Source organism: Dreissena polymorpha, chromosome 10 (genome assembly GCF_020536995.1).
Source record: "Dreissena polymorpha isolate Duluth1 chromosome 10, UMN_Dpol_1.0, whole genome shotgun sequence".
Taxonomy (NCBI): Eukaryota; Metazoa; Mollusca; class Bivalvia; order Myida; family Dreissenidae; genus Dreissena; species Dreissena polymorpha.
In genome coordinates this window covers 22,501,909-22,518,731 of record NC_068364.1, presented here as the reverse complement: position 1 = coordinate 22,518,731, position 16,823 = coordinate 22,501,909, and the positions used below count along the sequence as shown (strand labels likewise).

Sequence of the window (16,823 nt, the reverse complement as noted above, 5' to 3'; positions counted from 1 at the left end):
GCAATATCTATGATACTTTAGGGGTAAAGTGGACCAAAACACAAAACTTAACCAAACTTTCAATTTTCAAGTATACATGTAAAGGGCCGATAATTCCGTCCAAATGCCAGTCAGAGTTACATAACTTTGCCTGCACAGTCCCCTTATGATAGTTATTAAGTGTTGCAAGTATGAAAGCAATAGCTTTGATACTGTAGGAATAAAGTGGACCTAAACACAAGACTTAACCAAATTTTCAATTTTCTAAGTATAAAAAGGGCACATAATTCTGTCAAAATGCCAGTCAGAGTTACATTACTTTGCCTGCACAGTCCCCTTATGATAGTTAGTAAGTGTTGCAAGTATGAAAGCAATAGCGTTGATACTTAAGGAATAAAATGGACCTAAACACAAAACTTAACCAAAATTTTCAATTTTCTAAGTATAAAAAGGGCACATAATTCTGTCAAAATGCACGCCAGAGTTATCTAACTTTGCCTGCCCAGTCCCCTCATGATAGTAAGTAAGTGTACCAAGTTTGAATGCAATAGCATTGATACTTTCTGAAAAAAGTGGACCTAAACGCAAAACTTAACCAAAATTTTCAATTTTTTAAGTATAAAAAGGACACATAATTCAGTCAAAATGCACGCCAGAGTTATCTAACTTTGCCTACCCAGTCCCCTCATGATATTAAGTAAGTGTACCAAGTTTGAATGCAATAGCATTGATACTTTCTGAGAAAAGTGGATCTAAACGCAAAACTTAACCGGACACCGACGCCGACGCAGACGCCGACGCCAAGGTGATGACAATAGCTCATAATTTTTTTTCAAAAAATCGATGAGCTAATAAATCAGTTTAAAGACATCAGGCACCTCAAACTTAGACGAAAACACTTGGAATTAATGATTATAAACAAATTTGTAAATAAACATGAATATCATAGCAAGTCATATTAAATAACTATGCAAGACGATATTAATTAAAATAATAAACAACAAGAGTTCCGCGGTCGGAGATGACCGCATTGAAGCCGGATTTTTGATTTAAATGACAGGAAAGTACCTTTCGTGTTTTTGTCAATGCAATACTTAAATTACTGAAATATTGTTCAAAGGTCAAAATGAAATGTAAGTACTTTTCAAGGCATGAGCAAACCTTGTGTTATGTTTTGAATGCATGCATATACATGAACAACAATAACATTTAAGGTCACAAATATGAACTTGAATTGACAATTAGGAAAGTTTGATCTCAATTTTTTTTATTAGCAAATTAGTAAGATATTGTTTGAAGTTTCCATCAATTTCATTATCAAATGTAAGAAAATAAACTTAGATGAAATAATACTATTTATTGTTTTGCTTTCACATACCTACACAGAAATCCAGACAGCCTTATGATCACTCCAAAAGGTTTCTATCACACCAGTTATAAGAACTTTAACATTTTTACATTCAAGGTCACAGTGACCTTGACCTTAGAATGAATGACCTTGAAATGACCAGTGGTCATCTAAGTGTGCTTGCAAACCTTCATGTCAAGTTTGAAGACTCTATGTCCAAGCATACCAAAGTTATAACAATTTTAACATTTTAACATTTAAGGTCACAGTGACCTTGACCTTCAAATGAATGACATTGAAATGACCAGTGGTCATCTTCTAGTACTGGCCAATCTTTATTTCAAGTTTGAAGACTCTAGGTACAAGCATACCAAAGTTATAACATGAAATAAGAACTTTAACATTTTTACATTCAAGGTCACAGTGACCTTGACCTTCAAATGAATGACCTTGAAATGTCCAGTGGTTACTTACTAGTTCTGGCCAACCTTCATGTCAAGTTTCAAGACTCTAGGTCCAAGCATACCAAAGTTATAACAACTTTAACATTTTTACATTCAAGGTCACAGTGACCTTGACCTTCAAATGAATGACCTTGAAATGTCCAGTGGTTACTTACTAGTTCTGGCCAACCTTCATGTCAAGTTTCAAGACTCTAGGTCCAAGCATACCAAAGTTATAACAACTTTAACATTTTTATATTGAAGGTCACAGTGACCTTCACCTTCAAATGAATGACCTTGAAATGACCAGTGGTCATCTGTTAATCCTGGCCAACCTTCATGTCAAGTTTGAAGACTCTAGGTCCAAGCATACCAAAGTTATACCATGAAATAAGAACTTTAACATTTCTACATTCAAGGTCACAGTGACCTTGACCTTCAAATGAATGACCTTGAAATGACCAGTGGTTACTAACTAGTTATGGCCAACCTTCATGTCAAGTTTCAAGACTCTAGGTCCAAGCATACCAAAGTTATAAGAACTTTAACATTTTTTATATTGAAGGTCACAGTGACCTTGACCTTCAAATGAATGACCTTGAAATGACCAGTGGTCATCTGTTAATCCTGGCCAACCTTCATGTCAAGTTTAAAGACTCTAGGTCCAAGCATACCAAAGTTATACCATGAAATAAGAACTTTAACATTTTCGAGCACGCCGCCACCCCGCCCGCCCGCCCGCCCCCCCGCCCGCCCGACAACATCAATCTATAAGCCGAGATTTTTTCGAAAAAAATCCGGCTAATTAAAAAGCAAACCTGTAAACTGTCATCTAGCATGGTAAGGATGTACTGAAGGGTCTGGTCCTTGGCTATGTGGCTCATCACGTTGAAGAATGTCTTTGCAAACTGCCAACAAACAATCAAGATACAAACAAATTAGAATAGAAATTAGTATGTTTATGATTTTTGAATTGTTGTGCCTTAATGTAATAGTTTAATTGCGGTGTCTTAATGTATTCAAATTGTTTTGCCCTTATGATGCTGTTCAGTTGTTGTGCTGTTTTTGTAAAGGGAACAAGAGCTGTCACCATAGGATGACAAATGCCCCCTATAAACGCTGTGATAGAAGTTATGAGCATTTTAAGATGCTAAATCCTTGAAATGCACTGAGTGGCCCGTGACCTAGTTTTTGACCCGGCAAGACCCATATTCAAACTTGACCTAGATATTGTCTAGATACAACTTCTGACCAAGTTTTGTAAAGATTGGATGAAAAGTATTTGAGATAGAGAACGGACACGAAAAGTGTGACAGACAGACTGGCAGACTGACAGACAGACTTACAGACGGACAGTGTGAAAACTTTATACCCCCTTTTCTTCGAAAGGGGGCATAAAATGCTTGGTTAAGACGAGTTAAAACTACAAGACTTGAAAGAATTTGAGGCCAAAAATGACACAGCCCATAATTATTGCTAATCTTTTATAAGTTATAGACTTGTAACAGAAACACTTTTTTACACTGTGAACAAACCTGCGTTTTCCCAGCCTGATCGTGAAGCATAGCTGCCCGCTGGTCTACATTGCCGTTGTCAAACAAGGAGATGAACTCAAAGTCCTCCTTTGATATCATCTGACCCCTTAACGCAGAACAAAGCATACCTTTTAACATATAACATACAATTAAATGGTATTAATGGGTGAAAAGTCTTCCTATTTTTTATTATTTGCAAGTTTATGCTTTTTTCACAGTTATTAAGCCTTTTCCACTCAGAAGCAAAATGAAAATGGCTATGTGCAAACAACATAAAACCAGAACAGCCTGCTAGTAACTCACAGTCTGTTCAGGTTTTATGCTGTTTGCTGCTCATCAGGATCTAAGGCTTGGAGATGAAGCCTTAAAAACTTGAATCTAGTAAGAAAGGTTTTTAATTAAATATAACTTTCTACGGGACTACAAATGCGTCAAAATAGTATCTTAGTGGTGAAGGGTTAAAGCAGTATCCTTATATCAGTAACTGGAAACTGCAGTACTCAAATCAGAGGTTGATGCAACATGACCGTAAAACATATTTCATGACAAAGTCATCACACAAGTTATGTAGCCGGGCCACATATATATCACTGTATATGCTTGTGTTTGTTACTAACAACTGCCTTCCTAAAATGTGACGAAAACCGCCGACAACGCATGAAGTATTCTGTAGCGGGTTCTGAAAAATTGGACAAGGGGATGTGTCCACATCTGACTCCTGGGGTATCATTGGAAAGTTGTTTGAAAGCCACAAGAAAATGTTACAATCCAAATATTTCAAACATTTGGCCTTGTGGTTTCAGAGATAAATAATTGGAACTTTTTTGTTGTTGTTAGTCTATTTAAACAACTTACTATTACAACATACTTAAAACAAGAGCACCGCATAACGGGTGCCACGCTCGGCTGCGAAAGCTTGTCAGATTTTTTTTTTTAGAGGTCACAGTGACCTTTACCTTTGACCTAGTGACCCAACAAGAGATGTGTTTGTCAGAAACACAATCACAATGCCCCCTACTGCCCCGCATTAAAATAACATTTCTACTTATCATTGGCAGGTATAGAAGTCATCTCCCTTCAAAGGTAATAACTTCCCTTGAATTTTTCCAATCCAACCGGGGCGGGGGGGGGGGGGGGGAGGGTCTCACAGTCAATTTTGACCATGTCAGACATCACTGACAACCAAGGCCTGTGGTTTAAAAGAGATCATAGCCAGAGTTGATCATGTATCTATGGACATAAGTCCACAGGTATGTAATGAACATCAAAGAAATTATAATTATATCATTAAAAAAAATAATTGACTAATCATTCATTGGGGTTATAAATAATCAAAATAATAAATCTGTACAATAACTGTGAAAAGAACTTCAATTCTTGGTAAGGAAATATATAATATGAGATCTATAATTATACAAATTACTTCCCTTGAAAATAATTGTCTGTAACAAATCTCTATTTTTAGTAGCAAATAATTAAAAGCCACTACCGTGACTGTAGATTCACCACTCAAAATGTGCAGCTCCATGAGATACACATGCATGCCATATATATAAAGTGGCTATGTTCAATATTGAATAATTTCCTCCCTTTTTAAAGCTTATTACTTCCCTTAAATCTGTATTTTTACCATAGACCGTAAAGGATGACCTTGACCTTTTACCACAATGTGTTTGTCAGAAACACAATGCAGCCTACTGCCCCGCTTTGATTTATTTAACAAAAATATATACGTGGGCAGGTCAGATAACTATGTCCATTAAAAGCTTATTACTTCCCTTGACTTTGTTTTTTCGACCCTAGACCTTGAAGGATGATGTTCACCTTGAAATTTTATCACTCAAAATGTGCAGCTCCATGAGATACACATGCATGCCAAATATCAAGGTGCTATCTTCAATATTTAAAAAAAAGTTAATGCCAATGTTAAGGTTTTAGCACGACGCCTAAGGCGGACGACGAGCTGGCTATGACAATAGCTCAGGTGTTCTCTGAAAACAGCCTTGCTAATAATATCGGAATTGGCTTGCCTTATTAATGTACATACTATTATTTATGTTATTTTAGTACATACTAACAATAATATCAGTGTTGGCTTTTAAATCCATGTGCTTACACTTTGCATAGTTACAGAAAAAACAATTAATTTGAGACAATGCTATGATAATTTTGTAAACATTAAATTGAAGAGCAGAGATAATTAAACAATAAAGAAGACGGAAACTTGATATTAAATACCTATACAAAAATCCTTGAAAAGATAAGCGATATTTATTACTTGGTAGAAAAACACACAGACTGTCTGTGCATGTTAATTAAGCTACAGTTATTTGCATGTATAAGCTAAGCTAAAGAGGAGAAACTAGGAAAGACAGAGAAATAAACTGAACTATAAAGAAGCATATAAAGATAAAGAGGATATAGGCAAGATTCATTAAGAAGTTATTGCAAAATTATGCCTTTTTTTAATGATGTTGATAAATCTTTTTCAAAAGCAATATGCTTAAAAGCAATGTTAGCTCCTGCCATATGGTTCGTATAGAATCAAAACTTGCTCCCCAAGTTTGGAGACTTGAAGATAATAAGTTACATTTATAGAAATATGCATCAGAGGGTAATATGCACTGTTTATCTGTGTGCTACACAGCAAAATTATTGCAGATAGGACATTATGTTCTTACTGAAGAAACAAGTAGGACATTTCTGTTCTTCCTGCAGATAGGGCATTTATGTTCTTCCTGCAGATAGAACCATTATGTTCTAACTGTATATAGGGCAATTATGTTCTAACTGCAGATAGGGCAATTATGTTCTTACTGCTGATAAAACAATAATGTTCTAACTTCAAATTGGGCAATTATGTTCTGTGTGCAGATATGACAATTATGCCCTTACTGCAGAAATGACAATTATGTTTTAACTGCAGAAAGAACAATTATGTTCTTTTTGCAGACAGGACAATATTGTTTATACTGCAGATAGGGCAATTATGTTCTGACTGCAAATTTGACAATTATGTTCTTACTGCAGATTGGACAATTATGATATTACTGCATATACATGTATGACAAATATGTTCTTACCGCAGATTGGACAATTATGTTAATAACGCAGATTGGACAATTATGTTCTTACTGCAGATTGGACAATTATGTTCTAACTAAAGATAGGACAATTAGATTCTTACTGAAGATTGGACAATTATGTTCTTACTGCAAATTGGACAATTATGTTCTAACTACAGATTGGACAATTATGTTCTTACTGCATATTGGACAATTATGTTTTAACTACAGATTGGACAATAATGTTCTTACTGCAGATTTGACAATTATGTTCTAACTACAGATAGGACAATTATGTTCTTAGTGCAGACATGACTATGTTCTTACTTCAGATATGGCAATTATGTTCTTACAGCAGATTGAACACTTATGTTCTAACTGCAGATAGGACAATTATTATCTTAGTGCAGACAGGACTATGTTCTTACTTCAGATATGACAATTATGTTCTTACAGCAGATTGGACAATTATATTCTAACTGCAGATAGGACAATTATGTTCTTACTGCAGATAGGAAAATTATGATCTTACTGCATATATGACAATTATTTTCTTACCGCAGATTGGACATTATGTTCTTACAGCAGATATGACAATTATGTTCTTACAGCAGATTGGACAATTATGTTATTACAGCAGATTGGACAATTATGTTCTAACTGCAGATAGGACAATTATGTTCTTACTGCAGATATGACAATCATGTTCTTAATGCAAAAAGGAAAATAATGTTCTTACTGCAGATATGACTGCCAGTTGACCCTGTTATTCCGCACATCATTGGCTCGCTGCTGCAGCAGTGATGTTGCAACCTGCGCCCCTGAAAGCACACATGAACAAAAGGTTATATACTGGCATTTTGGCCACAATTACCCACATCAGTGCTTTCAGTATATCTTGTATAGCTTGCCAACATATACCTTAAACTGAGAAACTCTTTTCGCATAAATAACTTTATGTTTCGTCATTTATTCATACTCAGGTTTTGTTAGTGCAAGTTTTTCACTAGATTAATGGCAACATAACACTAAAGTAAGATCGAATTTTGTTCTATAAAACCAGATTCAGCTAAAAAACCAACACTTATGCAGCCATAATAACGGCACTTAAAAATATCCATGAATAAATGTCAGTGTCAGGGAAAAGTTTGGTGACATGAATAGTGAACATAAAAGCTTTCTCTGATAATTTAAAAACATTTAAGAGTCCATGGGCTCATGGTATTAGTCTCATTTACATGCCAGGGCTCTTCATGCCTATCACAGTTGTTGTGAAACAAGAAAATGTGTATAGAGTTGCATGCAAATAGTCAAACTGTTTAAAGTAGGTAAAGACAACTTTTGTTAAGAACTTTGTTACCAGGAACACAACTTAATTTTTAGTAATAATGTGAACAAGTGTGATTCAATATTTAAAATCAAAGTCAACAAGTATTGCTTCAATTTTCTTATCAGTAGCCAGGCTTTTTCTCACTATTTTTGGAATATGTCCTACACCCACGATATTGTGATATAATGTTAATTTCAGTCTCAATGAAAATTTAATTGGAGCAGATTTTACTTGTTTCATGCAAACCTTAACCTGAAATTCAACTGAAATGCAAACTGTCACAGGACTTTAATAAGAACAAAAGGGGACCTAATCTTGCTAAATATGAGTCAAGTTGCAGGTCTTGGTCAGTGAATGTTCATGAAGACTATAAATACCTTCAGCTATTTTTTTTTACCCCATTGGGAATAGTACCAGTACCAGCCCGATTTGGAAAATTGTACGCGAAAAACCCTTACATTGGGAAACTTGCGACATGAAATCTTCAACTTGGGAAATTGGTGTGTTTTATTGTTTGCTCCCAAATACTTTAAAATTGATAACTTAATGTTGCCAACTTGTCAATAACATATTAACTTAGGTTCAAGCAATAGAGCAGCATAGGGAAACTAACTAAATGTGGCATTTTATTTATTAAAAAAATATTATTTTTTTAGAAACCTTTAATTGGGATTTTTTTTACAGCATACACATACAAATGTGTATTTTTTTCCTAATTGGGAAAGTGCTGCTTTCCGGTACTTTATAAATAAGGAAATAAATTGCTGACCTTATGTACTTGTTAATTTCAACATCTGTAGTAATCATAAAGAAATGGTGATGTTAAATGTTTAGCCCAGCCACAGAATTTCGCCGATGCCATTAATGGCGATGCCAGCATTTATTGAGTAGTAAAGCTCCAACTATTCATTATTAATAGTCCAGATATCACACTAAAATACAGAAACCAACAAAAGAAAACTATTTAAAAGATCCCAAAAACCTTTTGCAGCAATTGATGTCTTATTTGTTTCAACATTATTCACAATTTTGTTTTTCATGTTTGCTGGCAAAGAGAAACGTCTTGTTCCAGAATCATAGATGTGAACTCCAGATTCCTTCGGTGTGGGAATGCAATTTCCAGCAAGCGAGTAAGTTGACACTGTGCGAAGCATGTGCATTTGCACAGAGAGTTCCTCGAAAACATAATCTGTTGTAATGTTTTTTTTCCTCTGCATGTTTTTATTTGTTAAGTGTAATGCAATCTTATAAAAAAAGGTAATGAAGCTATTACAATCACTTTAAATTGCTAAAAATAAAATTAATTTAAAAAACACATAAACTATCTGTATTGTTTTCATAGTTTTGTTTCATTTTTTATCAGTAATCAAAATTCTTGCATGCTCTCAAATAAAACCAAACAGCATATCACTTTCATAAAATGGTAATATGCTCAATAAAATCCTCGTCCACACACATATCTTTCAAACAGACTGATTATTATTCGTAGATTTATAGCTAACAATTAATCAAAGTTTCAAGAGGATGATACATGTTAAGCATGCGCAGAAAGTAATACTTATTATTGATGTTTCTATCCTTTGTAACAAATTTCACCACTTCCCTAACTCACAAATTGGAAAACTGCCTCCTTTACCAATTACAATTGCCTGAGGCATAAAGACTTTCATGTCAACATTTACAAATGTATATACACGAACATGTAAAATGCACATTTAATTAATTCACACACTTGAACAAAATTTTGTTTGTTTGTTTTCTATGTATTTTGCATGTGTTTTTTTTTTAAATCTCTGTATTTAAAGTTAGTATTTTCAGTGTACATACCATTAATTTCCAAATACTTCTTAGTGTCATTAAACCTCAAACATCAATTCTGAGGTGTGGTATTTCCGAGTTTGTGTATTTCAAAATGTTACCAGATGCTTCCGGGCCTAAGGCTGCAATATGTGTTGACCCCAAATGTATTGCCCCAGCACTCCTACCCACATGTAGTTAACTTGCTAGACTCTTGAGGTTTTCTGTTCTGGGGTCAAGCAGGAGTACCCGAAGGAAACCCCACCTATCCTGAATAAAACTGTAAACCCTACCTATCCTGAATGAAATTGTAAACCTCACCTATCCCGAATAAAACTGTAAACCCAACATATCCTGAATGAAACTGTACACCCCACCTGTCCTGAATCTGTAAACCCCAGCTATCCTGAAAGGAACTGTAAACCTCACCTATCCTGAATTAAACTGTAAACCCCACCTATCCTGAATAAAAAGGACAACCCCACCTATCTGAATAAACTGTAAACCCCTCCTATCCTGAATGAAACAGTAAACACAACCTATCCTGAATGCAACTGTACATCCCACCTATCCTGAATGAAAGTGTAAACCCCACCTATCCTGAATGAAACTGTAAACCCCACCTATTCTGAATGAAACTGTACACCCCACCTATCCTGAAGGAAACTGTAAAACCCACCTATCCTGAAGGAAACTGTTAACACCACCTATCCTGAATGAAACTGTAAACCCCACCTATCCTGAATAGAAACGTCAACCCCACCTATCCTGAATAAAACTGTAAACCCCACCTATCCTGAATGAAACAGTAAGCACAACCTATCCTGAATAAAACTGTTATTAGTGTTAACCCCACCTATCCTGAACAAAACTGTAAACCACACCTATCCTAAATGAAACTGTAAAACCCACCTATCCTGAATGAAACTGAAATCCCTACCTATCCTTATTGAATCTGTAGACACCACCTATCCTGAATGAACCTGTACACCCCATACATGTATACACGTGACCCGTGATTTTTGCCTTATTCGCAGAGTCACGGTGGACAGTTTGATTGTTGAGTGGAAAATCACAGAGATTTCACTATTTGTCACTCCGCTGTCGCGCGAGAGCAAGATAATCTTCGCGGTGATTCTCCGCAATTTTGTGGTAATTTGCCGCGATTCGCAGTGATCGCAGTGGATATCGGTGACATCGGTGTTTCGCCAATTCATGTATATAAACCGAATCATATCGAGTCTTTCACACCTTTATTGACATTACACAACAGATCAACACCAATAAGCTGTCGAAGGTCGTTTAACCTCTAAGCGATTAAAATTGGTTAAACGGACGGATAAAGCAATGAAGCTGTGATCGTCGCTATCTTTGTACCGGATTGCCGAATTTCAGATTTCCAGTTTGCGGAGTCATTTTTTGCCAATTCCCAATTGGCTGAATATTTATTATTTTGGTTATTTTGGTTTCACCGGAGGGAACTTATGGTTTGCACTCTGTGTGTCCGTCAGTCCGTGTGTCCATGTGTCCATAAGTCTGTCACACTTTTCTGGATCCTGCGATAACTTTTAAAGTTCTTTATATTTTTTCATGAAACTTGAAACATGGATAGCTGGTAGGGGACATATATTGCTTGGCAATAGTCTTGTTTACAATGTATCCTAATTTTTGGAATGCATATTTCCAATTCCCATGCTGCCAACTTTTTCTCATCGCGAAAAAGGTGAATCACAGCGGTTCACGGTGATTCGTGCTGATTGCTTTACAGCGAGATACATCGAGCGACGGTCATTGTGGAATCGCTGAGACATCACCCAAATTTTCTTGTCGCTCGGAATCACAGCGATTCGTCACGTTGCATCGATCACGATGATGCGAGAATTGCGGCAAAAATCACGGGCCACGTAGTGTATCCCGAATACAACTGTAATTTCGTTGATTTTCTAGGACCACTTCTACTGAACCTTTGTTTTAGTGATTTTTTCATCAACGCATGATCTGTTTTTAGTAAGATCTATATACTTTTTATTATTTTATTCTTGACCAGATGTTCATTTATTATTGACATTGTATTTATGCATATAAATCTAGTAGTAAATGTCAATTGCAACAAGGTCTCACTTGTAGACCAGAAGATATATCAATTGATCAGTTTATTACAAGTGTACCAGGGCATTATAATTACAAGTGAAATAGCTTATAACTAGCAGATTGACTGGGCCATGGAATAATAAGTGGACAAGGGAATGCAAAGTTAGCCATGGTTCAACAAGTGGACAAGTGTATAATGAAGTACATGTAGTAGTTTTTATCCATTTTGGGTCCCAAAATTGGGCTCCATTCCCCTCATGAAAAAAATCCTGCCTCCATCCCACTGTGAATGAACAAAAACTGTCATGTGACCACAAAAGTCAACGTCAGTAGTCATTTTATGACAACAAACAGCCGCGCATTAAGGTAGGTTTTTTCCCAATATCTTTGCTGATTATTCTCTGACTTTCATATGACCTAGTGCATGCAATATGGCATGCATATAGCTTTCGATCGGTATATCACGCATTTTGTGTGTTGCTCTGGTTTTTCGAGAAGACTTCGGCGTAAATTTCCATTTAAGAAGCAAACGTCAGTAGTAAAATTACAAAGAGTCAGTGTTCTCGAAAATTAACAATCACAGAACTGTCTATGCTTTACCGGACGAACATGTATTACATATGTCTATGCATAAACAAACAAAAATATATACCAGATATTAAATAAACTTTTAAAGAGTGAAAACAAATATGGCAAACGTCAGTAGTACGTTTAGGAATGGAAACGTCAGTAGCAAAAATATGCAAACGGCAGTAGCCGAATAAATGCAAGCGTTTAATTTAATGAAATACATGTGAAACAATATAATTTATGCTAATTAAGATTCAAATTAGATATAACAAGTTAAGATTGATGTCATTAATTAATGCACGACATATATACATTCTGCAACAACTAAAATGAACTAATGTTTAAGTGATATTATGTGCATCTAACAGTTCATAGGTGTCTATCGCAACCGTTGTTTATTTTTGGTGTTTTCACTTCAAATACACATATATTCGTTAATGCAGCATCAACATATTGAAAAAATATCCCGGAAAGAGAAATATAATGCTTTTTAATATCTACGTTACTTTCGTTTTGACAACTGACGACAGGAATGATTCGATTGACAATGTGAATCTAAATTGTGTTTTATGCAGATTCGTTCATATGACACAAAGACACTATTTTGTTTTATGGATCATTTCGACTAAGAGGACTCACCAGTCACGTTAAATATCGAATATAATATATATTTTTATAAACAACTGGTAGCAAGATGCGTTGCAGATAATCGGTCATTAACCACATTTTAACTAACTCTTTTGACCTGTTAATTTTTTCAGCTCAATTCATAATATCACCAGGGTTTTTTCTCCACTTTTTGGGAAGATAGCCCATGGCTTTGGAATTGGGAATTTTATCGGCATTTTCATGAAATTGGGAAAATAAATACATTAGCCTTTTTTTCCACATGAAAAGTCCACTGATTAGGGAAATACTAAATTTGATATAAATCTTTATAATCATTCAAATTAAATGAACAAAATCATATAATACTTTGTTAGATGTAATTGAATTGAAATTGAGATAAAATACGCATTAGACTTCTTTAGAAAAAAAAAAAAAAAAATTTTTTTTTTTTTTTTTTGATATTGGGAATTTTTTGCCACATTTTGGGAAAAAAGTATACTTTTTGGGATTGGGAACATAGCCGAATTTCGGCTATAAAATCGGGCCAAAAAAAACCCTGATCACTTTAATAAAATAATATGCAATCTTATTGATGTGTGACTTATACTATTTTACTTGTTTTAACATTACGAAACATTAAAACTCAATTTAGATTCACATTGTAAATCGAATCATTCCTGTCGTCAGTTGTCAAAACGAAAGTACGGTTGATATTCAAAAGCATTATATTTCTCTTTCCGGGATATTTTTTCAATATGTTAATGCTGCATTAACGAATATACGTGTATATGAAGTGAAAACACCAAAATAAACAACGGTTGCGATAGACACCTATAAACTGTTAGATGCACATAATATCACTAAAAAATTAGTCCATTTTAGTTGTTGCAGAATGTATATATGTCGTGCATTAATTAATGACATCAATCTTAACTTGTTATATCTAATTTAAATCTAAATTAGCATAAATTATATTGTTTCACATGTATTTCATTAAATTAAACTCTTGCATTTATTCGGCTACTGCCGTTTGCATATTTTTGCTACTGACGTTTGCCATTCCTAAATGTACTTCTGACGTTTGCCATATTTGTTTTAACTCTTTAAAAGTTTATTTAATATCTGGTATATATTTTTGTTTGTTTATGCATAGACATATGTAATACATGTTCGTCCGGTAAAGCATAGACAGTTCTGTGATCGTTAATTTTCGAGAACACTGACTCTTTGTAATTTTACTACTGACGTTTGCTTCTTAAATGGAAATTTGCCCTGAAGTGTTCTCGAAAACCAGAGCAACACACAAAACGCGTGATATACCGATCGAAAGCTATATGCATGCCATATTGCATGCACTAGGTCGTATGAAAGTCAGAGAATAATCAGCAAAGATATTGGGAAAAAACCTACCTTGCGCGGCTGTTTGTTGTCATAAAATGACTACTGACGTTGACTTTTGTGGTCACGTGACAGTTTTTGTTCATTCACAGTGAATCCCCAATCATAAAAATGCCCTTGTGAAAATAAACGTAACAGCTTTAAGGACTTTCACTGTAAGTGCAAATGCTTCAGAAGTATTGTTTTGCCACAAAAGTATGATATTAACCTTCAAAAGTGGGAAAAACAGACAAGCTATTTATTTTTCATTGACTACTACGCACTCCCCCTGAATGTCTTCTTTCATTACATGAAGTCACATTTGAATCCTTTCATTACTTACACAGTTTGTTATCCCTCACAATATAAATAGACTATACAAAGTGAAAGCAAAGGGAAATAACTAAATTTTGATCTGATCACAATGGGATAGAGTAAATTATATTTGGGCCCTGCTCTGTGAAAATGGGGTTTAATGCATGTGCGTAGATTGTTGTTCAGGATTAGCCTTTCTTTTCTTATGATAAAATATGACATTTCTGCAATGAAATAACAGCAGTTAAAAAGAACAAATTGTTTATTTTCACCGGTGAAAAGAACAAATTTTCAGAACTCCTTTTTCTATTTTTAGATTATCATAAATAATTTTTTATATATATTCTATGATCACGAAATAATTAAAATCGACATTCCACCGAATCCAACAAATTTTCTTTTCATTTTATGCTTTTTCACCTTTTATTTACATTGTAAAAGAGTTTAAAACTGGAGAATTTCGCTGGTATAATGACGTCAATTCGTCACACTAATGACGTCATTTTGTGTTTTGAAATGTATTGAGGCCGCCACGGGAGAAACTCCGAGAATGGGTAACTTTTCAGCAAAAGGGAAACAGCTGTTAATTATTTTATTGCAAAAGTGGCATTAAAAAGGGCGATAGATAACTTTTGGGGTATATTGGGTTTTTCACCCCCTGTTTTGACAACAATAGAGTTTTTGTAAATTCAATAAAGTTTTAGCAAAAAATTTCACCCGTAATTTTTTTGGTTAATTGGGTTTTTCATCCCCGTTTTTTTTTAAACTCCAATGAGTAATTTAGAAAATGACAAATATAATATAACAAGAGCTGTCACCATAGGATGACTTATGCCCCCTATAAACGCTTGATAGAAGTTATGAGCTTTTTTCGAAACCTACATGTAAACGCAGATTTCGAAACCTGAACGACAGCAGCGTATTTGAATTAAAGGGATACCAGAAAAACAGGAGCGGTTTAATTGTATTTAAAGTCTAATTAATCGCATATGCATATGTCAAATAAATAGGCGACTCAAATAAATACTGGTACGCGTTTTGTTAATTGCTATTCTAGATATCCTTGAAAGTAACAAAAAAAATTCAGTCAGGCGGATTTTAGTGGGTCGGTCGGGTTATGCCAAACAAAAGAATTTTTAAGGATGGCCTAGCCGCTGGAAAGACTGCCTTCTTTTCTTCATAGGACGGCATTTAAACTCTCCGGTACATTTTTGTACGGAAAATAACAAGTCTAAAACTAAAACCCGGTGTTCGTAAGAATTGCGTTTCTTCATGCAAGGTTTTGTACGGGAATTACGTTATTACATTTGTATTTGCCTTTTTGTACGCTTTATTTTGAATTTTATTACGTTTTGGGTTATTTTAATTGCGTAATAACGCAAATACGCTTGTTATCTATATCCCTGCATAAAAGAAACAGAAAATTTGTTCATGTCAGTGTAAGATTGTTAGTAATTTCACTTGTGATCATAGAAAAATAATATTTTCACGAGTGGCTGTGCCACTCGTGAAAATATATTTTCCATGATCACCTCGTGAAATAACAATCTTACATTGACATGAACAAATTTGGCCATTGCGAACTACACAGGCTAATCTGGGACGACACTTTACGCACATGCATTTAACCACCTTTTCACAGAACCCATTTATAGTTTCAACAAGAGCACCACATAACAGGTGCCACCACTCCGCTGCGGGTGCAGTTTTGAATAAATGAAAGCTTGTCAGAATTTGTTTTTTTTTTAGATCACAGTGACTTTGACCTTATGACCCAAAAATGGGCGTGACTTGTAGAAATTATCAAGGTGCATCTACATAATTATGAATTTTCAAAGTTGTAAAGCACATTGATTTTAGAGCCAATGTTAAGGTTTTAGCATGGTGGACGCCTGACAGCGGAACGACACGACACGACCAGCTGGCTATGACAATACCTTGGGTTTTCTCCAAAACAGCGGAGCTAATAAATTAACTATTTTTTTTTACAGTAAACATACTTGTATTGATATACTGTTACAATGTTTTAAATGAAAATATATGGGATATAAAAGAAAAAAGTACACAACACATGCTATATTGCAATTATAACACATAGGTAATCAATGCATGACTGCAACAATACTAGCTATATCACTTCATCTCTATTTGATCTATCAATATACCAAGTTTCATTTAAATACATTCAATACTAAGTGAGTTCTTTATGTTATTCACTATCAATATCCCAAGTTTCATATAAATACATTCAATACTTATTGAGTTCTCTGTGTGATCTATCAATATCCCAAGTTTCATATAAATACATTCAATACTTATTGAGTTCTCTATGTGATCTATCAATATACCAAGTTTCATTTCAAT

General features: G+C 34.7%; 1 protein-coding gene and 1 long non-coding RNA gene across 2 annotated transcripts in view; both read right to left on the bottom strand.

Moving 5' to 3' along the window:
* LOC127847064 (V-type proton ATPase subunit H-like) overlaps positions 1-16,823 on the bottom strand; it is a 38,971-nt gene that overhangs the window by 14,992 nt on the left and 7,156 nt on the right. The window contains exons 2-4 of the mRNA XM_052378652.1: positions 7,110-7,191; positions 3,306-3,411; positions 2,589-2,678 (exon numbers count right to left, since the gene is read on the bottom strand). Of these exons, the coding sequence (XP_052234612.1) occupies positions 2,589-2,678; positions 3,306-3,411; positions 7,110-7,191 (278 nt within the window). The remainder of the gene's footprint in view (positions 1-2,588; positions 2,679-3,305; positions 3,412-7,109; positions 7,192-16,823) is intronic.
* On the bottom strand, positions 1,322-2,480 carry LOC127847077 (uncharacterized). The gene is made up of 2 exons (XR_008033811.1): positions 2,407-2,480; positions 1,322-2,105 (listed from the first exon to the last, which is right to left on the bottom strand). It is a non-coding gene; the product is annotated as an uncharacterized LOC127847077 (long non-coding RNA).